Source organism: Acomys russatus, chromosome 7, assembly GCF_903995435.1.
Source record: "Acomys russatus chromosome 7, mAcoRus1.1, whole genome shotgun sequence".
Classification (NCBI taxonomy): domain Eukaryota; kingdom Metazoa; phylum Chordata; class Mammalia; order Rodentia; family Muridae; genus Acomys; species Acomys russatus.
This window is the reverse complement of record NC_067143.1, coordinates 68,083,078-68,107,787: the sequence shown is the minus strand read 5'-3', so window position 1 is coordinate 68,107,787 and position 24,710 is coordinate 68,083,078. Positions and strand designations below refer to the sequence as shown.

Sequence of the window (24,710 nt, the reverse complement as noted above, 5' to 3'; positions counted from 1 at the left end):
TCCTGCCTCAGCCACCTAAATGCTGGCGTTGCAGGCCTGCCCACCACTCCAGGCTGTATTCCTATCTTTTTTTAAAGCAGGCAAGTAAACAACCAAACCTTTGTATTTGGGAAATAGAAGGAGAGGGAAGGAGAGGGAGGAGAGGAGAGAGAGAGATTTTTTTTTTTCCTTTTGGTTTTTCAACACAGGGTTTCTCTGTGTCCTGGAACTCTTTTTGTAGACCATGTGGCCACCGCCTGCCTCTGACTCCAGAGTGCTGGGATTAAAGGCGAGCACCACCACGGCAAGCTGAGAGAGATATTTTTTTGTTATTAGCACTTAGACATTTTCACACATGTACATAATGTGTTTCAATCACATTGACTTCCTCCACACTCTTGTGTCTTACGCCCCTGCCCCTCCCCCACCCTGTGTTTTCCTCCTCGACCTTTGGCATACCTTATTTCCGTGCATTCTCTCTCTCTCTCTCTCTCTCTCTCTCTCTCTCTCTCTCTCTCTCTCTCTCTTTTTCCTGCTGGGTTATATGAAAGAGCTCTTGAGTAGCATGTCATTTCACCTGTGAGCACTTCGGTGTCTCAAAGTGGCCAGGGGGGTTTTAACAAAGCTTTATCACACATTCCAGAATAGATCCAGTCTCGATGATGGAGGGGCTAGCTGGTGGCTTGTTCAAATTAGAACCCACATAGGCCCACACGCTGAGTTGGGTTACTGAATCAGTCTGTCTGTCTATCTCTGTCTGTCTGTACTCCTCTCCTCTCCTCCCCTCTCTCCTTGTCCCCTTCATCCCTTCCCCTCTCTCTCTGAAGTAGGACCTCACTTTTTCAGCTCAGCTGAATTCTGTGTACCATTATGTCTTGCTTTTTCCCACCTTAAAACTTGTAGGGGATGCAAAGACGCCTCAGTGATTAGGAACTCTTGCAGAGGACCTGAGTTTAGGTCCTAGCACTCCACATCAGGGGGCTTATAGCTGCCTGTAACATCAGTTATAGGGGACTTTGGCTTCTGATCCCCACATACAAACACATACATATGCACATAAATAAATTAACATTAATATTTTAATTAATGTGTAACACTAACCCTTGATTTAACTAGTTGATATGTATATACGACATGAAGTCACCATTTGATTCATTTAAAGTGTACAATTCCCTGGCGTCAAGCCAGCTCCCCACCACCCACTTCCAGAACTTTCCTTTATTATCCCCAACAGAAACTCTGCCTAAGTTCAGGTTTGCTTGTGAGGAAGGTGCCCGCGTTCCTCAGCATCAGGTCCACAGGGAGGCTGGCTCTGATGCCTTCTCTTCCTCTCCCCTCTCCCCTGCAGGTGTGTCTTTATGCGGCTGGCCACCATCTGTGTGCTGGTGTTCACACTAGGCTCCAAGATCACATCCTGTGGTGACAACGCATGTGAACTCTGTGGCTATAACCAGAAGCTCTACCCGGTGAGCATGGCCTTGACTCCCAGCCTCGGGGCAGGTGTGGCCCCATGCGGTGTGACCCTAAGCTTAGGGTCAGGTTGAGGATACAGAAGGCTGGCTTCCCATGTTGGGATCAGGTCTTTTATGGTCTCCGTGTCTTGATTTCAGTGCTGGGAGACACAGGTGGGACAGGAAATGTACAAGCTGATGATTTTCGACTTCATCATCATCCTGGCTGTGACACTCTTCGTGGATTTCCCTAGGAAGTAAGTATGGAGGCCCTCTGCCACCCCCACTCCATGACTGGAAAGCCTTCCACCCAGCTGTTTTCTGTAAGTGCTGGGTGACTCAACCATCACTGAGGAAACCAGACATCTAATGACTCTCAAATGGCTCTAGGCTGTTGACATCATAGCAGCATCAGCCAACACATCTTTACGTGGTGCCCTGGTACCCAGGGTGGAGGTGGTGGCACTTCCCACAGGCCTCCCAGGTGGACTTTCTGTACTTGATGCAGCCAAGACCCTGCCAGACAGACACACTAGGTGCCCAAGATGTCTCAGAGGATAAAGTCACTGGTCACCCAGCCTCACCACCTGAGGTTGCTCACTGGGGCCCACATGGTGGAAGGAGAGAACTGACTTCCACAGGTTGTCTTCTGACCTCTATACATGTGCTATTGCACATCTGCACTCAAGTACATACATGTATACATGCCTACATGCATACATACATGCATACATACAACCATACATAAATGAAATTAAAAATTTTTTAAGGTAAAAAAGAAACACTGGGCCAAGGAAATGATTCCATCAGTAAAGAACTTGCCATACAAACACAGGACCTGAAGTCAGATCTCCACCATCTACATAAAAGCCTGGAGTGGCAGCCTCCAGCATTAGAAATGGATGGGGGAGGGGAATAGGGGGAGGGGGGAGGGGGAATCCCTGGGGCTCAGTGGAGCCCAGCTGAGGGAGACACCTGGTGTCAGTCTTGGGCTTTCCCAGGCATAGTCACATACCTGCATCACACACAAACTTGCCATGGAAATGACTGGCTGGTGGGCGAGGTTCTGCAGCCTCAGAGGGCTACTTGTAGGGTCGGGTAAGAATGTATCTAGTTTGTTTCCAGGCTCCTGGTGACCTACTGTGCCTCCTCAAAGCTGATCCAGTGCTGGGGACAGCAGGAGTTCGCCATCCCAGACAACGTCCTGGGCATCGTGTACGGGCAGACCATCTGCTGGATCGGAGCCTTCTTCTCCCCACTCCTTCCGGCAATCGCCACTTTGAAATTCGTTATCATCTTCTATGTGAAAGAGGTGAGGGAAGGGGTGGGGCTCACACCCTGCACCACTCTTTGTTGTTTTGGGTTTTTCTGCAGTGCTGTGGACAGGAACCCAGAGTGCCTCCAGCATACCAGGCCAGCAGTATACCACTGACCTGTGTCCCCAGCCCCATCTAGGACACTCACATGTTTGAAGGCCATTCTATGCCCCATAAGACACATCATAATTACATGTCTCCCAACCCCAGGGCCTCATGCAACAGCACTTCCTTAACACGTATTTATTCCAGGAGGAGACTTCAAATAAAATATTCACCTCTTTTCGTTTTTGAGCCACAGTCTTGCTGTATATCTCTGACTGGGCTCAGAAGATGCCTGGTCTTCCTGCCTCAGCCTCCCAAGAGCAGGCTTTTGTTTTGTTTTAGGACAAATTTCTCAAGCATGCTTAAGAATTGCTTTGTTCCTACGACTTACATGTACCTTTTATATCTGATTGATTGACTGAGCTGATGCTCAGTTGTCAGTCAAACAAGAGTGGTATATTTCAGTGACATTTGTTGGTTTCTGTTTTGTAATTTTGGAGTTAGTGCATAGCTCTCCAGGGCTTGGGGACTTGTGGAGACCCAGGGGCAGTTCATGGTCCCCAGGCATCGTGGCAGAACCAGGTGCTACGTGAGTGAAATGGCCCTGCGGGGGGACTGGCTCGCCTCAAGTTAGTTTGCTCATTATTGTAAAAGCAAGTTATGCTCGTTATTGTTTTAAATGGAGATGGGGATCTTTTTAAAATATTTATTTTTATTTTTGATTCTTTCTCTGTGTGTTTCTCTGTCTCTGTCTCTCTGCCTGCCTGCCTGCCTGTCTCTCTCTCTCTCTCTCTCTCTTCTGTGTGTGTGTGTGTGTGTGTGTGTGTGTGTGTAAGGCAGAGGTGTTAGGTTCTCAGATGAGTTACAGGCAATTCTGAACTTCCTGGTGTGGGTGCTGGGAACTGAACTTGGGTCCTCTGCTAGAGCAATATATACTCTTATCTATCGAGCCATCTTCCATAGTCATTAAACAATAAAACAAATGTGTAAATGGTAATTGCCACCCTTCTTCTGCTATATACTTTGTTAATAAGCCTAAGATTTATTTTTTAATTTGTTCGTGTGTGTGTGTGTGTGCGTGCATGCGTGCGTGCATGCGTGTGTGTGTGTGAGCTTGAACCCAGAACTTTGAGCGCATGTTAGGCAAGTTCCATGCCCTTCACCTACATGCCCACCTCAAGCCTACCATTTATATAATTACCTAGTCTTACCAACTCAAAAACGGAAGTAATAGAGTTCATAATGATGATGGTGACAATAGTGGATATTACTGCTATCAGCCTGTGCCCCTCAGTGCCCCTGCTTCCTGTGGGTTGTCCTGTGGCATTTACCTCCAGCCCTGGAACAGCTACTGATGTTTTAGGAAGGAGAATACTGGGACCCAGAAGGTTAACTAGTCCCAGATCGCACACTGTGGCCATGTTCCCTGAGTGTCCGAGTCAGGTGCAGCTCCCAGCAGAGCACTAGCTGCCCATCCTCCTGTAAGAGGGACCTTGCCAGGTGCGGCTCCCAGCAGAGCACTAGCTGCCCATCATCCTGTAAGAGGGACCTTGCCAGGTGCAGCTCCCAGCAGAGCACTAGCTGCCCATCCTCCTGTAAGAGGGACCTTGCCAGGTGCGACTCCCAGCAGAGCACTAGCTGCCCATCATCCTGTAAGAGGGACCTTGCCAGCAGAGCACTAGCTGCCCATCCTCCTGTAAGAGGGACCTTGCCAGGTGCGACTCCCAGCAGAGCACTAGCTGCCCATCATCCTGTAGTGGGACCTTGCCTTGGGCCAGACTGTATCCCGGGTCTCTTGGCCTTAGGCTGGTATTCTCATGTCTTATTTGGAAACATCTCTTCTGATGTTATCAGAGGAGACAAGATATAATCACAGGGAAAACACTGTTGGCTAGTGAGTTCCTGTGTGCACTGTAGTGAAGGGCAGGTAGGTGCAGCAGGGCTCGGGCCTCCTGTACACACAGGCTCCAGGCCCACCCTGCTGCCTGGCTGAGTATCCCCAGAACTAAGTTCCTGTGGAACTCAGACAAGTTTCATGTCTTACCCAGAAATACAGGTTAAAAAAAAATTAAAATAGCATTTTAAAGACAGGCATGGTGGTGCAGGCTTTTAATCCCATCACTCAGGAGGCAGAGGCAGGAGGATCTCTGTGAGTTTGAGGCCAGCCTGGTCTACAAAGTTAGGCCAGGACAGCCAGGGCTACACAGAGAAATCCTGTCTTGAAAAACCAAAAAAAAAAAAGTATTTTTTCTTTTCTTTTCCTTTCCTTTTCTTTCTTTCTCTCTTTCTTTTTCTTTCTTTTCTTTGCCTGCCTCTGCCTCCCTAGTGCTGGGATTATAGGCATGTGCCACTGCACCTGGCTTCCTATATTTTTTCTTTCCCTCCCTTTCTACTTGATATTTCCTTTAAGTCCTTTTCCACTCTGTGTAAATATTTATTTTTAAATATCTCCGTAGTTGGCATAGATTGTTGTAGACCTACTTATGCATATTTAAACCTCTATGAATAATAAAATAATAAGACTTTAATAGGTTTATGCTATACAGGGTCTTGAAATTTAACGTTTTCCTTCCAGTGTGTGGTATTTAGCAGTTTCTCGACCTTTTAACGTGCTGCATACATTCTGTCTCGCAGGTCATTTTAAAGAGCTGCGTGCATTACATCTTACAGATCCACTTTGAGGAGTCACCACTGTCAGCTTTCAACCTTCCTTCTGGCTTATTCTCTCTGTTCAACAGTTGTGGCATCGCTGTGTCCGTTCTTTCTATTATGTCATCAACATAGATTTCCCCTGAATGGAATCCGGGTTGAGCATTCCCCCTTTTGATGTGTAGTGCTGTACTCTGGCAGGGCTAGACAGTTTGTGCTGCAGCATGTAAGCGAGTTCCTTCTCAGAGACCCTGCTCAGGACTTTTATTTTTTTTCCCCTTTTGTTCCATAGTTGAGTCTTCTTTACACCTGCAGACCCTCCCCAAGGCAGTTCAGAGCATCCAATTCTAACTTCTTCTTCCTGTTGGTCTTGCTGATCGGGCTGTGCTTGGCAATAATACCTCTGACCATCAGCATGTCTCGGTGAGTAGTTCTGTTCTAAAAGCTTCCTTTGAGCGGGCGGTGGTGGTGCACGCCTTTAATCCCAGCACGCGGGAGGCAGAGGCAGGTGGATTGCTCTGAGTTTGAGGCCAGCCTGGTCTACAAAGCAAGTCCAAGACAGACAAGGATACACAGAGAAACCCCGTCTTGAAAAACAAAAACAAAAACCCCAACAACAACAACAAAAGACCAAACGAAAACCCAAGTAATAAACATAACATTAAAAGCTTTCTTTGTTTCCTTGTATCTCTTTATGTTCAAGAACTTGTAACATTCTTCATGGCTTTTCTAGAGTGTTCTACCTACAGAGGCCATTAAGCCTCTGGTGGCTTCTCCAGACCTACCATTTCGGTTTTCCTTGATCCTGCTACTTTTTAACCTCAGTGCTGGTGGGGGGGATGGGGATCAGAATGGAGTCAGGCAGACCCCAGGGCTCACTGGCCAGCCAGACTGATCAAAAGGGCAAGCCCAGGTCCAGTGTTCACTGAGAAGTCCTGCTTTAAAAGAAAAGGAAGATGCTGATGTTGACCTCTGACCTCCAGGGACAAGCAAGCACACTCATGTACACATGTGCACATGCACTCATGCTCACGCACATACACTCACACACACACAGGAAATATTGCCCATTTATTCCTGTCAGTTTCAAATCTCTCAATTATCCCAACACAGCCTTCCCAGGTTTTTGAATTTTTATTTTATTTTTATTTTTTGTTTGTTTGATTGTTTCTGTATTTATTAAATTTATTATTCAGATTACATCCCAGGTGTTATCCCCTCACTTGTATCTTCCCATTCCTCCCTCCCTCCCTCTTTCACCCTATTCCCCTCCCCTAGACATGTGACAGAAGGGGACCTCCTTCCCCACCATATGGTCACAGCCTATCAAGTCTCATCCTGGTAGCCTGTTTATCCTTTCTCTGAGTGTCACCAGGCCTCCCCACCAAGGGGAAGTGACCAAATAGGGGGCACCGGAGTTCATGTCAGAGTCAGTCCCCACTCTCTACACAGCTATGGAGAATGTCCTGTCCGTTGACTAGATCTGAACATGGGGTCTAGGTTTACTGCATGCATTGTCCTTGGTTGGTACAGCAGTTTGTATAGGACCCCTGGGTCCAGATCTGCCAGCCTTGATGGTCTCCTTTTAGGGTCCCCATTCTCCCATACTATTCTCACCTAATCAAAGACCCAGAAATAAATCCATACACCTATGGGCACTTGATTTTTGACAAAGAAGCCAAATCTATACAATGGAAAAAGGATATCATCTTCAACAAATGGTGCTGGTCCAACTGGATGTCTACATGTAGAAAAATGCAAGTAGATCCATATTTATCACCATGCTCAAAACTCAAGTCCAATCGGATGAAAGACCTCAACATAAAACCAGATACACTAAATCTGTTAGAAGAAAAAGTAGGGAAGAGCTTAGAACTCATTGGCACAGGAGGCAACTTCCTGAACAGAACACCAACAGCCCAGGCTTTAAGATCAACAAATAACAAATGGGACCTCATGAGGCTGAGAAGCTTCTGTAAGGCAGAGGACACAAAGCAACAGCCTACAGACTGGGAAAAGATCTTCTTCAACCCTAATATCCAAAATATATAAAGAACTGAAGAAAGTAAACACCATCAAACCAAGTAACCCAATTAAGAAATGGGATTCAGAGCTAAATCTCAACAGAGGGATATGGAATGGCTGAGAAACACTTAAAGAAATGCTCAACCTTCTTAGTCATCAGAGAAATGCAAATCAAAACGACTCTGAGATTCCATCTTACACCCATCAGAATAGCTAAGATCAAAAACTCAAGTGACAGCACATGCTGGTGAGGCTGTGGAGAAAGGGGAGCACTCCTTCATTGCTGATGGGAGTGCAAACTTGTATAACCACTTTGGAAATCAATCTGGCACTTTCTCAGAAAATTGGGAATAGGGCTACTTCAAGACCCATCTGTTCTACTCCTTGGAATATACCCGAAAGATGCTCCACCACACAACAAGGACATTTGCTCAACTATGTTCATAACAGCCTTATTTGTAATAGCCAGAATCTGCAAACAACCTAGATGTCCCTGAGTCAACAAGTGGATAAAGAAACTGGCACATTTACACTGTGGAACACTACTCAGCTATTAAAAACACGGAAACCCTGAGATTTGCAGGCAAATGGACTAGAAAAGATCATCCCGAGTGAGTTAACCAGACTCAGAAAGATACACATAGTGTGCACTCACTTATAACTGGATACCAGCCCAACATGGATGCCCTCTGAGAGTCTTCACTCAGCGGGGGATTGGGACAGATGCTAGGACTTGCTATTGGGACCCCAGGTTTATTTTACAGCAACAGTCTTTCCCACTTCCCCCACCGTGCTCAGCTGTCGTGTCTTTTTTAGTTGTCTTTGATTCTTTGAGGAGTCTGGGCCATTTTCTCTGCCTTTGAATTAAGAGACTAGAGAATGCATATAAGTCTTAATTGTATTCCATGACATCTTTTCTCACTTTTCTGCCTTAAATGTCCCGAACGTTAGACCTAGGGACTTGATGGAATTTCAGGGTCAGCCTTTTCAAACATAATTATCTCAGGCATTTCTGGGCTGGGGAAGCTCCCTGCGGACTTTTGTAAGTTAATATGCTGGCTATGCAGAGGCAGCCCTCTGAGCCTGGGCTGCATCCTCCCTCCCTCCCTCTCTGTCCTGGCAGCATCCCTTCCTCGAAAGCCTGTGGACCCTTTACCAACTTCAACACCACCTGGGAGGTCATCCCCAAGACCGTGAGCACCTTCCCCGGTTCGCTGCAGACCCTGATCCGCGGCGTCACCTCGGAAGCCTTCGCGGTGCCTTTCTTCATGATCATCTGGTGAGTGACAGCCGACCAGTAGTTCTCATTGAGCCACGCATCTCCTCTCACTTGGCAGCTGGAGGGTGTGTGCTAGAATTCTTTCTGTTACTGTGACAGAATACTCAGGGTTAGAAGGAGGAAGAGGGTTTATCCTGGCTCAGGGTCTCAGAGGCTCTATCCCGAGGTCACCTGGCCCTGTTACCTTTGGGCCTCTCGTGGCTTAGTACTGCACAGTGGGAGCACATGGTGGTGCAGGAGGCCTGTTCATGTCATGTCCACTGAGAAGCAGAGAGGAATGGACCCAGGTTTCAGTATCCCCTTCGAAGACACACCCCGCTGACCTCCCTCCTCCTGGACCCCACCTCCTCACAGCTCTACCTACTGGGAGCCACACACATGGGTCTTCAGGAACACCCCAGAGAGTCACAGGATGGGCTTGACAAGTTACGTAGTCTAAGAAGACATAGTCAAAGTGAGAAGTTCTGTGTTGGTTTCTAGTGGCCTTCGGGTGTTACAACTCCCCAATGAGTGCTGGGTGGTTTTTCGTGGCCTTAGATGATACAGGCTTCCATGTGAGTCCTGGGGTGGCTTTCAGTGGCCTTCTGGCTAACCCAGGCTTCCATGTGAGTCCTGGGGTGGCTTTTAGTGGCCTTCTGGCTAACCCAGGCTCCCATGTGAGTCCTGGGGTGGCTTTTAGTGGCCTTCTGCCTAACCCAGGCTCCCTTATGACCTGCCAGTCTTGCCTTGCAGCCTTGTCATGTTCTACTTCATCGCGCTGGCTGGAGCACACAAGCGGGTGGTTGTTCAGCTCCGAGAGCAGCTGTCCCTGGTAAGGAAACACTGGCCCAGAGGATCATGGCCAGGGACATTAAACCAGGCTTGGGGGCATGGTGGCACTAGGGAGTCTGAGGCAGGAAGCTTGTAAGTTCCACGTGTGCCTGGTTTACATAGTGAGTTCTACACCAGTCTTGGCTTCATAGCAAAACCTTGTTTCAAATATTTTAAAAAAGGGGAAAAAGAAAAACAGCCCCTCTAACTCTATTTATTCACTTGCTCCATCTGGTGCTACAGCACTAAAGAGTTAGAGAAGCTAACTTCGCAGTAGGGAGACAGTTGAGTGTGTAAAGTGCACTGCACAAGCATGAAGGCCCAAGTTCAACCCCAGCACCCATGTAAAAAGCCACACATCAGCTGGGCACGGCGGCTCGTGCCAGCACTCAGGGAGGCAGAGGCAGGCAGATCTCTGTGAGTTTGAGGCCACCCTGGTCTACAAAGTGAGTCCAGGATAGCCAAGGCTACACAGAGAGATCCTGTCTGGAACACTAGCCCCCCCCCACACACACACCCAAGCTATGCATTGTGTCCTGCATTGCTAGAGCCAGCACTGGGGAACCAAAATCAGGTGGCTCTCTGGTCTGACTGGCCTGCAAGCCTAAACGGCAAGCAAGTTGCAGGTCTAATTACACACACACACACACATGCACACACACACACACACGCACGCACGCGCACACACACACGCACACACACACGCACACACACACGCACACACACACGCACGCACACACGCGCACACACACACACACGCACGCACACACACGCACACGCGCACACACACGCACACGCACACACACACACGCACACATGCACACACACACGCACGCACACACATGCACGCACACACACGCACACACACGCACGCACACGCGCGCACACGCACACACACGCGCGCACACACGCACGCACACGCACACGCATGCACACACACACACGCACACACACGCGCGGGGACAGGGGGCAGGAGAAATGGCTCAGTAGTTTAAGAGCTCTTATTGTTGTAGTAGAGCATCTGGGTTCAATTCTTAGAACCATTTGATGGCTTTCAATCGTCCATAACTCTAGTTGCAGGGATCTATCTGACACCCTCTTTTGACCTCTGCAGGCACCCATCCAGGCATGTGGATGGTATACATAAATGCATCCAGGCAAAAACTTCGATGCACATAAAATAAAATAAATCTAAAAAAAAAATTTTTTTAAACAAACACAATCCTCACTTCCCTAGCCCTACTTGAGAAACGATACCCAAAGTTGGGCTCTGGCTGTCACATGATGTCCACATACATGCACACATGCCCTTGGGCACGTGTGCGCGTGTGCGCACACACACAAATATGTACACAGATACGAGGGCATGTACGTACAATAAAATAAATTCTGAAAACTGATTCCCATGGAAAGCCTACGAGCGAGGTATGTGGGGTGCTAGAGGGGCCAAGGCTGCTGCAGCCAGCAGCTGTGGAAGGCCTGGTGAAGTAGCGACTTTTAGAGGGGAGATGTGAATGAGGGCAATAGCCAGTGATTGCAAGTCCTGACTAGGGGTGGGATGGCCCAGTGTGGGGACAGAGGAGGCACTCTGGGGAGACCAAGAGGATGGGTGTGTGTGTGGCTGGAGGGCTGTGAAGGCTGAGGTGGGAGGCAAGACGATTCTTTGACGTTAGCCAGACGTTACTGTATCACCTGGTGGATCTGATAGGACGTTTGGGTTTTATTGAGTATCTGGGTTAAGTTGTTTGATTGTCTGTCTATCCGAGACTGAGTCTCTGTATCCCAGGTTGGCCTTAAAGGCAATAGTAAGTATGACCGGGAACTTCTGATCTTCCGGCATCTACCTCCTGAGCGTTAGGGCTACAGGCACCCAACGTATGCAGTGCCGAGGATAGAACCCAGGGCTGTATGCATGCCAGGCACTCTGCCAGCTGAGCCACATCCTCAGCCCATGTCATGTCTAGGAGATTTCTAGCCATCGTATGAACAACAGGCTGTGATGGGGACTCCAGTGAGAGAGACTGGCCAGACTGGAAGTTGCTGTGATAACCCAGTGACTGGAATTCCTTACCCAGAGACAGACAGAAATAGCTTTGTCCATTTCTAAACATATGAGATGGACTTTGGCCCTGTTTCTCTTTTTAGGAGAGTCGTGACAAGCGTTATCTCATCCAGAAACTAACAGAAGCTCAAAGAGAGGTGCGGAGCCAGCCGACTTGAGCGTGAAGACACTCCCTGCAGTCTCAGCACGTGACTGGCGACCCTACAGAGTCCACCTGGGTTTTGAGTGGAAATTTTTTAAATGTTATCTTTCTAGACTTTAGGGTTCTTGGTCACTTAGCCAAGCTGGCTGACACCCAGACTGACAACCTGGAAGGCGCTTGGCTCACTGAGGACTCCACCAACTTCTCAAGCTGCTCAGCTTTATAGTCAAAATCAGAGAAAGGAAACTTTTATTTATTTTGTTTTTGTTTATACTTTTGTACTTTTTTAAAAAAGGGGTTGTATGTGTTGTTTTTCAAAGTAAAACCAAGTTTCCTCATCGCTGAAGCTGGGTAGTTTCTTCGGAAGCCTTTCCAGGCCAAGCGAGTGGCCTCCCAAATGCCACTGGTGACTTAAAATTAAACATGACATATTTTTTTTTCAAATGAATAGAAACCTTCAGATGCTAAGGCTTAGGCCAAGTGATAAGAATGTGGAGAGGCTGTCTGTTAGAGTCAAACTTGAATTCCCCCCCCCCCATGCCAGTACCAGCCCTTGAGCAAGGGACTGGGGCAGGTTACAGGCTTGGCTTTTCTCCAGCCTTGTTCACGTCTCAAGGGAAGGTGTCCTTAGCTGACTGGCTGGCCACCAGCCTTCATGTTCGTTCTACCTGGCCTCTACTTCTGAGACTTTGTGACAGAACTAAAGAAGAGTAAAGTCTTGCAAGGTAGATGGACAGTTTCTCTGTTCTCCAAATGTCATTTCTCCTCCATGCATGGAGCTCTTCATTCCTGAAGGACGCCGAACATTTCAGAGCCAGGCTGCCATGTGCTGTTTGGCATTGGAGCTGGGGGTTATGTGTGATTTCAGACGTAGATCCGTAGCCTAGCTTGGTCATAAGAACAGCCTATTAATACAAACATGGGCTGGGTTCTGATTGCTTACATACACATTCCAAAGGGCTAGGTTTTGTTTGCTCGAACTTAAAACTTTGCATGTGTGCACCTTTGTTTTTATAAAACATTATGAAACCAGTATCTCTTGAGATCTCCACTACAGTGAAAACCGTATTTAGTAAATACATCATCGTAACCCTCCCGGAGTCAACGCTTTTAGTAGCGTCTGATTCGATCTGCTTTTACTTCAAGATCTTTACAAGCATGCTGCAGTCCTGGATGGACGGGTGGAGTCTTCCACTGTTTTTCACTGGCTCCTAGCCTTTCAAATTAGATTCATGTTTTAGAAAGCTGCCTAAAAGGATTTACCTCCTCTGATCTCTGCCTCAAAAACGAGGAACTTTTGGCTTTTTGTTCTGGAAGCAAAGCAAACTTGTCATGGCTTACATGTGTGTCCTTTGTCAGGGTATGAGTGTGTACACGCATTTGTACATCTGGAGATGGAACTCACATCCTCAGCACAGCACAGACATTTCTCTTCCATGAGGCTATATTACCAGAGCATATTTTTGTTCCTCTGGGAATGTGCTTCCTAACCTTGTCTAGTATTTGATGATCTATGAGATTTTAAGCCCAACAACTGGAGTTTTGAGTAAACCAAAATTCTTTCCATCCTCATTCTACAAAGTCTAATTGTTGGCATTTTTGCCTAGTGCCTTCAAATGATATTCTTGCCTTCGCCATGCCCTAAGGATTATTGACTTTTCTGTTTATAGGGATGGTGGATAAAATGAACAAAATGTAGTTTTCTTTGTTGTAAAACATACCCAGATAATGCCAATTGGTATCTTAGTTTTAGTTACTGATGCTAATATACATATATTTTACTTGAATGTTTTGATAACTTTAAATAACAAGGCAATGCCTGTCAGTTTTAAAGTGTGGTTCTCTCACAGGGGTGTGTTAAACTACTGATGTACAGTGTCTTGAAAGTTTTAATGTGTGATTGTGTGTACTTGAACCCACAGAAGCTCCTCATCAACAATCAAGTGATGAGGAAAATTGTAATACTCCGTAAAGTTGCTCTTTAGTTTTCGCTGAAGTTAGAGAAAGGAGCATCTTGACACCTGATGGACGTGTTAGATGAGTTTTCTCTCTTCTTGGCTATCCTGAAGCCAAAGATAAGCATGTTCGTATGTTTTAAACTTCAAAGACAAAGATATTTTAAGCATTTTATATCTCGGCACCATAAAAAGCCAGTGTTAATATTTATTATTTTATAAAGATATAATAAATATTGTAGAAGATGTGAGTGTGTGTTGTGAATACTTATTTCTCAATTTCTCTTTAATAACATCTTGCAGTTCTAGTCAAGTGGCTACCTCCTTTTCAATGGCGACATAGCGTCCCACAACAGTAAAGCACTTTCCCCGAAACCATGCAGTCACTAACGGGTATTTGAAGTGGGTTTTGTCACTCCCCCCACCACACACACACTGGAAAATTGAACTTTAAAAGCCTGTGCAAACATCCCCATTTTGCCCTCTTTTGCTGTTGGCTCTTTTTCTTTTTCTTTCTTTCTTTCTTCTTCTTCTTCTTTTTTTTTTTAAGACAGAGCAGACTTGCGGGTTCTTGCAGTCACACAATGTTCTCATTCCCAGCAAAGAGGAGAATCCAGTTAGACAGGTCTTTAGTTTGCATTAACTGTTAAGTTAGCAAATAAGATCTTGCAGCCAAAAATCTGATGGTAGATGGCCACTATGCTAAGCATGTGGGAACTGAAGAATTCATTTTCCATGGTGGCACACAGTCTGACCCTGTGAGAACTCCTGGAGTTCTCACATCTTTACTCTGGAGAGTATGGCTTTACCAGAAGTCTGTCCAGAGCATGAGAAATGCCTGAAACATGGGGTGTCCCACCTTCAGAGGTAGTGCCCTTATATTTAAAATACAAAAATAAGGCGAATGTGCTTTTATATTTCAGAGCCTGACTAGGGAAACACACTCTCTTTGTTCCCTTTTGGAAACACAAAACTATTTACCATAGACAGCCTGAGACCATTGAAAACAACAGAGAAAAAACTAAAATCACACATGAGCACACAACTGGTTTTTAATGAAGCACACAGGCATCAAGGAGGCTGAGGCAGGTAGACAGACAGAGTTCAAGGCCAGCCTGAGTCCAGGCAAGTTCCGCGGCACCTGGATACAGGGTGAGATTTTGTCCCATAACCAAAAACACAAAAACAAATACACACAGGGAAGGAAATAAAATGTAGCATTCTCACTTTTTCCAATTAAATGTTTTATCACTTTATCCAAAGTTCTTTCAAAACGCATTGAACTGACACACACCTGTAAGCTCCGGAGGCCAAGGCAGCTGTATCACCAGTTTGAGGCAAGCCTGAGCTACATGATCAGAGGAGGGAGCTGGAGCCATTGGAGCTGGAGTTACAGGCAGTTGTCAGTCTCCGGATGTGGCAGCTGCTGGGAACCAAACCCAGGTCCTCTTCAAGAGCAGGAAGTGTTCTTAACCTCTGAGCTATCTCTCTAGCCCCATTTTAAAAACCATTTCACTTCCAAAAGTTTCCAGTAATAATTAGGACGTCATACAGCTCAACCATTTTTTTTCCTCTTTAGGACAGATCTAGAAGTGCAATACATGGGAAAGGTTTTGAACATGTGACAGCTTTAAGAGCCAGACTTAAGCTGAAGATTACACAGAAATGTTACAGCACCCTTACTATGGCTAATGTAGAGTACTTGGGCTCATCTTAGTTTACTCTAGTGTACTAACTTGAACACTGTAGTTACATAGAACAGCTTAGTAGCTTCAATTATTTTACAGTAGCTATGAATCAAATATATAAAAAAAAAACCAAACTCTCCTAAAGCCAGGCTCAGGTGGTACCTATAGTAAACACTGTACATCCTTGCAGGCATGCTTTTTGTTTGTTTGTTCCTTATATACATTACTTCCTTACTTGAAAATGCGTGTCTATTGGCTAGACCCTAGCTGTCATTATTAATGGAAATGCACTTTAAACTGTTAAATGTATGTTGCTAAATTTTTCCTTCCCTCAACACACACCCATCTTACTAATGTGCACCAATACACAGCCACGGACAATCCTGAAAGTATAAAGAATAATATATGAAACAACTATCTGAAAACTGAGAAGGGACAGGAAATACTGTGAAATGAACTTTCTGGCCTACAACTATCACAACTGAAAACTGGCGTGTTTTAGCAGGTAATTACTACTGATCTTTAGGTGTGGATGGGCTTTTAATAAGAAAAATAATTCCCATAAGGCGTGGGAATCAAAGGCCCCAACAGTGACCTAAAGTCGCCTTCCCAAGACAGAAGGCGGACCACTTAGGTGGCATCACCAGGTCAACTCGGCATCCTAAGCCCAGGCACCTTCATGACGCGCCAATGATTGACAGGGATCACACCCAATAGGGTACTTGCAGTGGTCATTTCCAACCAATAGGGTGTAATCTGGGGCCTAGGGGCGTTTCCGTTGGCTCCTGGCCCACGGCATCTACTGCGTCATTATCCTGAGCCGAGAGCACGATTGGCCCGGACGCTTGGGCCGTGGTTACATTTTCACCAGCGATGAGCGGCACGGGAGCGTTAGCCGCTGCTTCCGTGTGGCGCCCGCGCCCTGGCGTCTGGAGGCCCTTCTCAGGTACCGGCCGCTCGCGGTCGCGGTCCGGCACGGGTTCCACACCGGGAACTAGGTGGAGGTCACGGATGTCACGGGGAAGGCGTTCGTTACGTCACAGGCGCGCGACGTGGGGTGGGGTTTGTAGTACACGTCGAAGTGATTGACAGGAACGGGTGAACCAAGTGATTACCAACCAGTGACCAGACGTCAATGCAGGTGTGGCACTTGAGTGTCCTGCAGTGTCCCTGTAGTCTCCACTGGGACTTTCTCGAGCAAAATAGCCTTCCGTCGTCACCGTCAACCTGTTATAAATGCAGATTTTCGGGTCCCGCTCATTATCTGCTGGGTTGATATGTTTCTTTTTATAATTTTTTATTATGAGTGTGTGTGTCTAGATGTTTCTTTTTTATATTTATTTTAATATTTTTCAAAATTAGTGTGTGTGTGTGTGTGTGTGTGCGTGCGCGCTTACACACACACACATCTACAATAGGAGTTTGAATCTGGAACTGAAATAACAGGCGGTATGTGAGCCCCTGTATGTTTGCCCTGGGAACCCAGCTCAAGTAGTCCTCTGCCAAGTGCAGTACACACTCTTAACTGCTGAGCCCTCTTTCCAGCCCTGGTATATGTACTTTTATCAAGCTTCTCTCGGGACTGTTTGCATTGCAAAATATGAGAAGCTTTGGGTTTGGAACGGAGAGAGGTGGGTCTGGATTTAGGTCTGAATCATGTCTCACCCGAGCTGCCTCAGAAAATTGTGAGGTCATTTTCTCAAAACTGAATCTTCAGGCATTAGACCTCTGTTTTGCCTGATGGCAATACTGTTTGCAGTTTTGAGATGTGTGTGTGTGTGTGTGTGTGTGTGTGTGTGTGTGTGTGTGTTTGTATGACTGTAGCCTATTAAATAATTTCATTGAAACCACATCCTTATGGTAAACAGTGAGCCAGTATTGCCTGCTCCCAAATCAATGCGTAATCACACACACACCGTGATAACAAAAAAATGAAACTTCCTTAGATACTGTTGTGTGTGCCCACCCAGGCTGGATCCAAGACTGTTCTTTCTGAAAATGAAGCATGCTCAGCAAGTGTTTGGATATTACTCAAGACGTGCTAGCTGAATGGAGAGGTTTTCCTTGATGACAAATGGAAGAGAATTTTTAAGAGCCTCTTAATATGTTACTTATGTGTCCATAAGCCGCTTAAGATATTCTCACTTGCCACTTAAAACCTCCCAGGCATCCCTGTTGGATCAGCACACTTAAGAGCTTCTAGCACTGGCCTTCAGTTGTATTTTAAAGTGTGTAACAAGGCTGTCAGGACTCGAGGATGTGAGTTTTAAGGCTTGTTGCTAACCCAGTGAACAGGTAACAAGAATAATTTGTGTTCATTTATGAAGTCACTTGGATAGTGAAAGTCATGATAGTAAAAAAAAAAAAAAAATCTTAAGTGTGTGTTTCCCCTTAAAAAAATAAAAATAGGCTTGTTATTGGGTAGGTTTTTGTTTTTGAGACACATCTCACTCTGCCTGACCTGTAACTTGCTGTGTTCACCAGGATATCCCCAAACTCACGGTGCGCTGCCTGCCTCTGCCTCCTGATTTTTATAGATAAGGGATTTTTATAGATAAGAAATAGCTATACTGATTTGGTTAGATAAAAGGATAAACACAGCCTTCACTACCCTCTCCCAGTCCTTGAGTGCCTGAATCTGGAAGAGAGGTGGGATTTTAGGGAACAGTCCAGTGTGTTCTCAGTACAAGCAATCCTGTTCTTCACACCTCAAAAGCCAGCTGTGTGAGCTTGGCCCACCTGCTCAACTCCGTGCTAGTCCTCAGGAGCTTTTTAAAGAGTACTGATTAGTTTGCCTCTAACCTAATTGTGCGGGGCCCTTGAATTGGACACAGATAAGCAACAGGTCACCGATTATGTCCCATTGTTCTCCCATAAAACGTGGGCCACACACCATAGGGACTCACTATCTGAAGACAGTGTGGGGTGTTTGATGCCTTACACTTGGGCAGAAGACCTGAGGTTCCAGGTTCGGTGTCGGCTTTATTTTTTGTGTCGGCTTTATTTTATGCGATTGCTCTATCTGCATATACACCTGCAGGCCAGAAGAGGGCACCAGATCTCATTTAGAGGGTTGTGAGCCACCATGTGCTTTCTGGGAATTGAACTCAGGGCCTCTGGAAGAGCAGGTCAATGCTGTTAACCGCTGAGCCATCGCTCCTGCAGAGGTCATGCTTCTTTGCACACAGTGCGCTGTTTATCCCAGGACCATGGATGTAGCTCAGTGGTAGACTGTTTTCCCAGAACGTACCAAGCCCTGGGCTTGGTCTCTAGTGCCATAATAAATAGGTATAGCATCGAAAGTTCTACTTGGTAGCAAAGCTCATCATGTTCAGGGCTACAGCACACATATACACCAGATTCTCCAAACTGCTCTGTGGCCTTGTGTCCAAAGGCCTTAAGTCTTCTTAATGAAAGAGCTGAAGATGTGTGTGAACTTTTTCGCCCATTTTCTGGATGTTGAAGTTTGCCTGGGTAAAAAGTATTTTCCAAAGACATGGTGGACATAACAGAGAGCCTGCAACACATTAAATAGCACCAACCTAGGGCACTGGTAGAGTGACAAGCCAGAAGACCTGTGGTTTCCCTTTTCTTATGGGTGAGCACACTTGACTATAAGACCTTTCTGGGAGGAGATAAGCAGTTGAGATTCCCCTAATCTGGGGCCTAGAGAGTGGAAGTGTTTGCTGCTTGGTTTCCTGAGAAGAATTTAGGTTTTGAAGAGGAGTTTAGTCTGTGTGATCAAACCTTGTCTGGCTGGGTCTCAGTCTCCTGTCCATGGAACTGGTGTCTTAAAGAACTTTGACATTCCCAACCTGGGTTGTCAGACCTTGTACCCTTAGCTGCTACAGAATACCAACACAGGCCACTTCCCAGGGAGCCTGGGGGAGAGCAACATGGCGTCGCAGCTTCTGGGGCCTTCTGCTGTGCAGCTTGGGATGGAAGCCTTTCCTGAAGCAGCTGTCATGTCAGCTGCCTGGCGAGGACAGGCTTCAGCCTTTCCAGATCGCCATATGTCCCCGTCTTTCAGTGAAATCTTTGGGGTTTGAGCAGTGCAGGAGACAAAGAATGCACTGAAAGACGTGTCCAGCCCTCAGGGATTTGGTTATGGCCTTGGTTCTAACAAGTCTTTCCTTCTGTCTGCAAGAGGACAACAGGCCAGTGCGATGTCTCAGTGGGTAAAGATTTTGTTGTTGTTTGTTTGTTTAGAATAAAAAGAACAATATCAATGTTCTGTGTGGATAATGAAAGATTGTCATTTGCATTTTCCTTGCAGCTTATGGAAGAGGAGTCATCAGGTTTCATAGTTCAGGAATGACCTTAGATAGTATTAACCGGGCAGCTGTGGATCGAATAATTCGGGTGGATCACGCTGGTGAATATGCAGCGAACCGCATCTATGCAGGGCAAATGGCTGTGCTGGGCCGGACCAGTGTGGGCCCTGTCATTCAGGTGGGTTCTTCTCCAAGTCTCAGCTTGTTCTATTGCACTGGCGGTGTGTCTGAAGCCCACAGTAATACTTTTGGCTGTGTGTTTTAAAGGGAGGTGCTGAGGAACACAGCATATGTTCTGTTTATGTAAAAGCACAGATAGAAATTGAATATGCCTGGGCATGTGGTGCATGCCTGTAATCCCAGCACTCGAAGGCAGAGGTAGGCTGACCTCTGTGAGTTGGAGGGCAGCCTGGTCTATATAAGAGGTTGCAGGTCAGAAAGAAAGAATGGGGAGAGAGGAAAAGTAAAAGGACGAAAAAGTTGTTATGGAAATGGACTGTATTTGTGGTGTGAATGTTTCATGGCAGAAAAGGCTGCAAATCCGTCCATTAGGGCAATGTTCTACGTGCCAGGAGGTTATTGTAGGCTTGTCATAGCACAGAGTGCCAGAGAGAGGGGTTAACAGTCCCAAAGATCCATGTTTCCTCTCAGCTACTTCTGTGACCTTGAAGAAGTCACATGACGACTAGGTATTCACTTCCCTGTGGGCAAACTAGCCTGGTAACCCCAGCTCATTGGGTTTGGTTGGGTAATAAACAAGTTCATGTAGAGCTATTGGCACCATGCGTGACACATGGTAACTTAGCATGTGTCCCTTTGGATTCCCCACAGACATCCCAGTCCCCAGAGCTCATCCCACGTGTAAGATGGTGTATGTCTGCTTGTGGCCTCTGCACACTCTATGTGGAAGCATATCAGGGCTCCTGAGAGTCCCCCAGTGCAGGGGACTGCCTTTCATTTGCTGTTTGTTTTCTATTGGGAACAGTCTGTGTATTTTCAGGACGCAGTTCTTTTCTGCTATTTTCATCTGCGGTTGTCTGAGCCAGTGGCTCAGAACCAGAACGGTTGCTGTGCAAGCTGACTGTTAGTGAAGTTTTTGTGGATCTGGTTGAGTTGTGGCAGTGGAACTCTTCTTAGTTATGTCTGAGGTGTAGCCTTGGTTCTTCCTTTGCCATCCCCCCCCCCCCCACCAAGAGATTCTTTTGTGTTTCGCTTTTATTTCATGGATATTTAAGGGGCTGGAAGACAGCATTATACCAATTCCTTATCACTTCCGGTGTGTTGTGTCCTCAGGGCATAGCAAGAGGCCGCTGTAATGCTTGCCTCCTTTTGTGTTTCCCCCGCAGAAAATGTGGGATCAAGAGAAGAATCATTTGAAAAAGTTCAACGAGCTGATGGTTGCATTCAGGGTCCGACCTACAATTTTGATGCCCTTGTGGAATGTGGCAGGCTTTGCACTGGGTATGTGTCTGTCCAGGAGCTGCTTGGGCTCTTATCTTATATTACTTTAAGATAGAGTCATCATTTTTATTAACAGAAAGTGTGATCCACACAGAGACAAGCTAGGATGGTGCAGCCACAGCCAGACACTGTCTCCTGACAATTCTAACCTTAGAGCAGCTTGAGTGAGGGCATGGTGGCACACGCCTTTAATCCCAGTGCTCGAGTGGCAGAGGCAGCTGGATCTCTGTGGATCCGAGGCCAGCCTAGTGTACAGAGTGAGTTCCAGGACACACACACACACACACACACACACACACACACACACACACACACACGAGCAAAGAACCTAGTACAGTGCTCTTAGCTCTCAGCAGGAGGGTCAAGGCTCATTGAGCCTGTGTGGTGGTGCATGCCTGCAACCTAACCTTTTAGGTGGCAGAGGCAAGAGGGAGGAAAAGCCGGCCTAGGCTACACAGTAAGTTGCAGGTTAACTTGGGTTTCATGGTGAGACCTTGTCTCAACAAAACAAACCAAATAAAGCAGAAAAATCCATTCAAAAGAGCTGGCATCTGACATGAATTCCAGCTGCTTCTCAGCTTGGGGTGACTGTTTCTGGCATTCAGTGGAATATCTAAATGTCCAGGGGTTATGCCTAGCATGTATGGCTGACACCTAGAGGGTAGATACTGGGCTCCATTAAACACCCTGAGATGCACGACACAGCCCCCCCCCCCCATAAAGAGTTAACCAGCCCAGATGTCAGGATGCCTCACAAATGTCCTTGACCAGCAGCATGTGGCTCGTGCTTGACCCTGTCTGGCGTTTGCAGGGGCGGGAACTGCCTTGCTGGGGAAGGAAGGAGCGATGGCCTGCACCGTGGCCGTAGAAGAGTCTATTGCGCATCACTATAACAACCAGATCCGTACGCTGATGGAGGAGGACCCTGAGAAGTATGAGGAGCTGCTGCAGGTGACTGGCTGTGCACTGCTTGAGGGAGAAAGGGCGGGGACAGGTGGGAAGAGGGAAGCAGCAGGGTGCGAAGGAGGCAGGGCCTCAGCCAGCCGAGGGAGGGGACACTCTTCCAGGCCCAGGTCCAGGCCGTAAGCTGAGGCCCAGCGAAGCCTAGAGCCCGTCTTTTCCCTGAGTCTAGGTGTGCGTGGCCTCTGCACATCCGTTGACTCAGTAGCACAGGAGCCGAACAAGGATGACACTAGCTAGCATACTAACCTGGGCAGAGCGAAGTCCACGAGGCCTCGTCCGTACACACAGCACCAGAGGCAAGGGAGGAAAGCTGAGATGGGAGGGGTGACCTTCTCCAGCGAAGAGCACACCAATTGGTTGTGCAGTGCCATACATACATACATACATACATACATACATACATACATACATACAGGTAGCATTATACAGACTGAGCGAGTTATATTTAAATAAATATGTGTATACAATGCATAGCTGTATGCAATAACAATTAGTGGAAAAAAAAGAGACCATGAATTTGAAGGAGAATGTGGAGGGGTAAATGGGAAGATTTGGAGGGAGGAGAGGGAAGGGAGAAATGTTGTAATTAGATTATAATCTGAAAAATAAAATATAAAAATGACGATGAACTCTTTAGGATGAATGACTAAAGTGCTGCAGTGCCTCAGGTAATTTTCTGAAAGGAAAAGAAGGAACTATTTAGTCCCAGCTGGTTTTGAACTTGTGGATACAGAGAATCCTCCTGCCTCAGCACCATCCCTCCACCTACCCACCCCAGTACTTTGTTTATTTGGATATTGTTTGTTTTATTTCTTAAGACAAAAGCTGGTCTTGGCCCTCAGCTTTCCTGCCTCTTCCTTCCAAGTGCTGGGGTTCTAAGTGAGCATCGCTGTGTTTGGCTCATACGTTTGCAGACTTAGTCATCGAGGAGTGGCGTTATTTGGGAAGGATTGGGAGGACTAGTGGGTGTGGCCTTGCTGGAGAAAATGTGTCACTGGAGGTGGCGGGCTTCGACATTTCAAAAGCCCATGCCAGGCCTAGAGTCTCCCTCTCGGCCTGAAGATCAGGAGGTAGCGCTCAGCCACTGCTCCAGTACGGTCAGTGCTGCCATGCTCCCTGCCATGCTGATAAGGACCAAGCCTCTGAAACTATGAGCCAGCCCCCTGTTAAATGCTTTGTTTTGTAAGAGTTGCCTTGGTCATGGTGTCTCTTCACAGCAATAGAACACTAAGGCAGGTGACAACTCTTAATCTTTAAAACCTAAGTCAGCACTTGGCAAACTCCAGCCTGTGGCCAAGCCTGTTTCATAAAAATAAGGCTTACTGGAGCCATACCCATGGTTTAGTCTCGAGAGGCTGCTCTCCCCACTGGAATGGCAGAGGAACTCTGTCCCTTCCCAGGAGAAGCATGTCAACCTCAGCCGTATCGAGGACACGGAGCTCTAGCCGGGGCTGAGCGGTGGGTGACCTGGAGTGCGGGCTGACCTCCACTTGTGGTTCCTTTTCTTTCCAGGTCATCAGGAAGTTTCGAGATGAAGAACTTGAGCACCATGACACAGGACTGGACCATGATGCAGAGCTGGTAGGGACCAACGGGGACCGCAGCGCCTTGGGGACCACTAAAGGCTGAGGGGTGAAGGTTTCAGTTCCCAGAAAGAGACAGTTGAAAGTGAAGGTCAAGAGGCAGGGAGCCAGCTGTTGACAGAAGCTCACAAGCTCAGCCTTGGTCCAGGGTGAGGCTCCCGTGGTGTGCTCTATTATTATCCCAAGAAACAGCCCAGGGGCTCAGTGGCCATCGAGGCTTCTGGTGTTCTAAACGGCTTTTGTTTCTAATTAAATCATTTCCCAGCTCCCATTTCTCATCCAGAGGAGCCCAAGCCCCACCCGACCACTGAGTCCTCGTCTGAGATCTAAACCTAAATGCAGTGCGTGTGGTTGGGTTGCTGTTTGTTTAGGTGCTGGGGTTGAATCCAGGGCCATGCCAGGCAAGTGGAGGGCTCTGCTGCTGAACGTACCTTGTGCCCCGTTTGCTTATTTTCCCCCTTGGGGTACTACAGAGCAAACCCAGGATCCTGTGCGTGTTAGCCAAGCACTGGACCACTGAGCTACATTCCAGCCTCTTGTTCTCACAGGCTCCTGCGTACGCCCTGCTGAAGAGAGCTATCCAGGCTGGATGCAGCGCAGCAATATATTTATCCGAAAGGTTTTAAAGTATGTCTGTTGATCCGTTTCTAGAAAAGATGGTTGTAGCTTCAGGAGTGGTGTTTGCAGAGGCGGGACTGGACAGTTATCACCATGTGCATTTTGTTAATAAACTGTAAGAAGTAGTTGGGGTTTTTGCCGTTGTCTTTCAATAATAAAACTCTTTGGCACTGGTTTCCTCGGTTTCCTTGTGCTGTAAGGCCAGCGCTTGACCAACTCTGCTCACCTTACAGTCCACGCAGCTAGTCTTCCTTTGGTCTCATAGTCATTTTGGCCCAAGCCATCAACAACAAATCATCCATTAGTTAGCAGGAAGCTTTTTTAAAGATTTTTTTTCTTTTTATTTATGTGTGTGCACGCATGTGTGTGGGTGTCTGTGGAGGCCTGCTCTCTGGAGCTACCTGCAGTTG

At 46.9% G+C, this 24,710-nt stretch overlaps 2 protein-coding genes across 2 annotated transcripts in view; both read left to right on the top strand.

Moving 5' to 3' along the window:
- Tmc7 (transmembrane channel like 7) overlaps nucleotides 1-12,040 on the top strand; it is a 50,864-nt gene extending 38,824 nt beyond the window's left edge. The window contains exons 10-16 of the mRNA XM_051149292.1: nucleotides 1,328-1,445; nucleotides 1,590-1,687; nucleotides 2,556-2,742; nucleotides 5,733-5,863; nucleotides 8,589-8,744; nucleotides 9,477-9,555; nucleotides 11,700-12,040. Of these exons, the coding sequence (XP_051005249.1) occupies nucleotides 1,328-1,445; nucleotides 1,590-1,687; nucleotides 2,556-2,742; nucleotides 5,733-5,863; nucleotides 8,589-8,744; nucleotides 9,477-9,555; nucleotides 11,700-11,774 (844 nt within the window). The 3' untranslated portion in view covers nucleotides 11,775-12,040. The remainder of the gene's footprint in view (nucleotides 1-1,327; nucleotides 1,446-1,589; nucleotides 1,688-2,555; nucleotides 2,743-5,732; nucleotides 5,864-8,588; nucleotides 8,745-9,476; nucleotides 9,556-11,699) is intronic.
- A 4,144-nt stretch (nucleotides 12,041-16,184) lies between these two features.
- Coq7 (coenzyme Q7, hydroxylase) lies at nucleotides 16,185-24,392 on the top strand. Its single transcript, XM_051149291.1, has 6 exons — nucleotides 16,185-16,347; nucleotides 19,678-19,853; nucleotides 21,022-21,136; nucleotides 21,948-22,087; nucleotides 23,612-23,680; nucleotides 24,231-24,392. The coding sequence occupies exons 1-6, from the start codon at nucleotides 16,275-16,277 to the stop codon at nucleotides 24,306-24,308; spliced, it is 651 nt and encodes a 216-aa protein (XP_051005248.1). The 5' UTR covers nucleotides 16,185-16,274; the 3' UTR covers nucleotides 24,309-24,392.
- The last annotated feature ends 318 nt before the right edge of the window (nucleotides 24,393-24,710 follow it).

Coding starts and splice junctions, on each gene's coding strand:
- Coq7 (XM_051149291.1), top strand. CDS start 16,275: ATGAGCGGCACGGGAGCGTTAGCCGCTGCTTCCGTGTGGCGCCCGCGC. Junction 16,348..19,677: donor CGTCTGGAGGCCCTTCTCAG/GTACCGGCCGCT, acceptor TTTTCCTTGCAG/CTTATGGAAGAGGAGTCATC. Junction 23,681..24,230: donor TGGACCATGATGCAGAGCTG/GTAGGGACCAAC, acceptor TTGTTCTCACAG/GCTCCTGCGTACGCCCTGCT.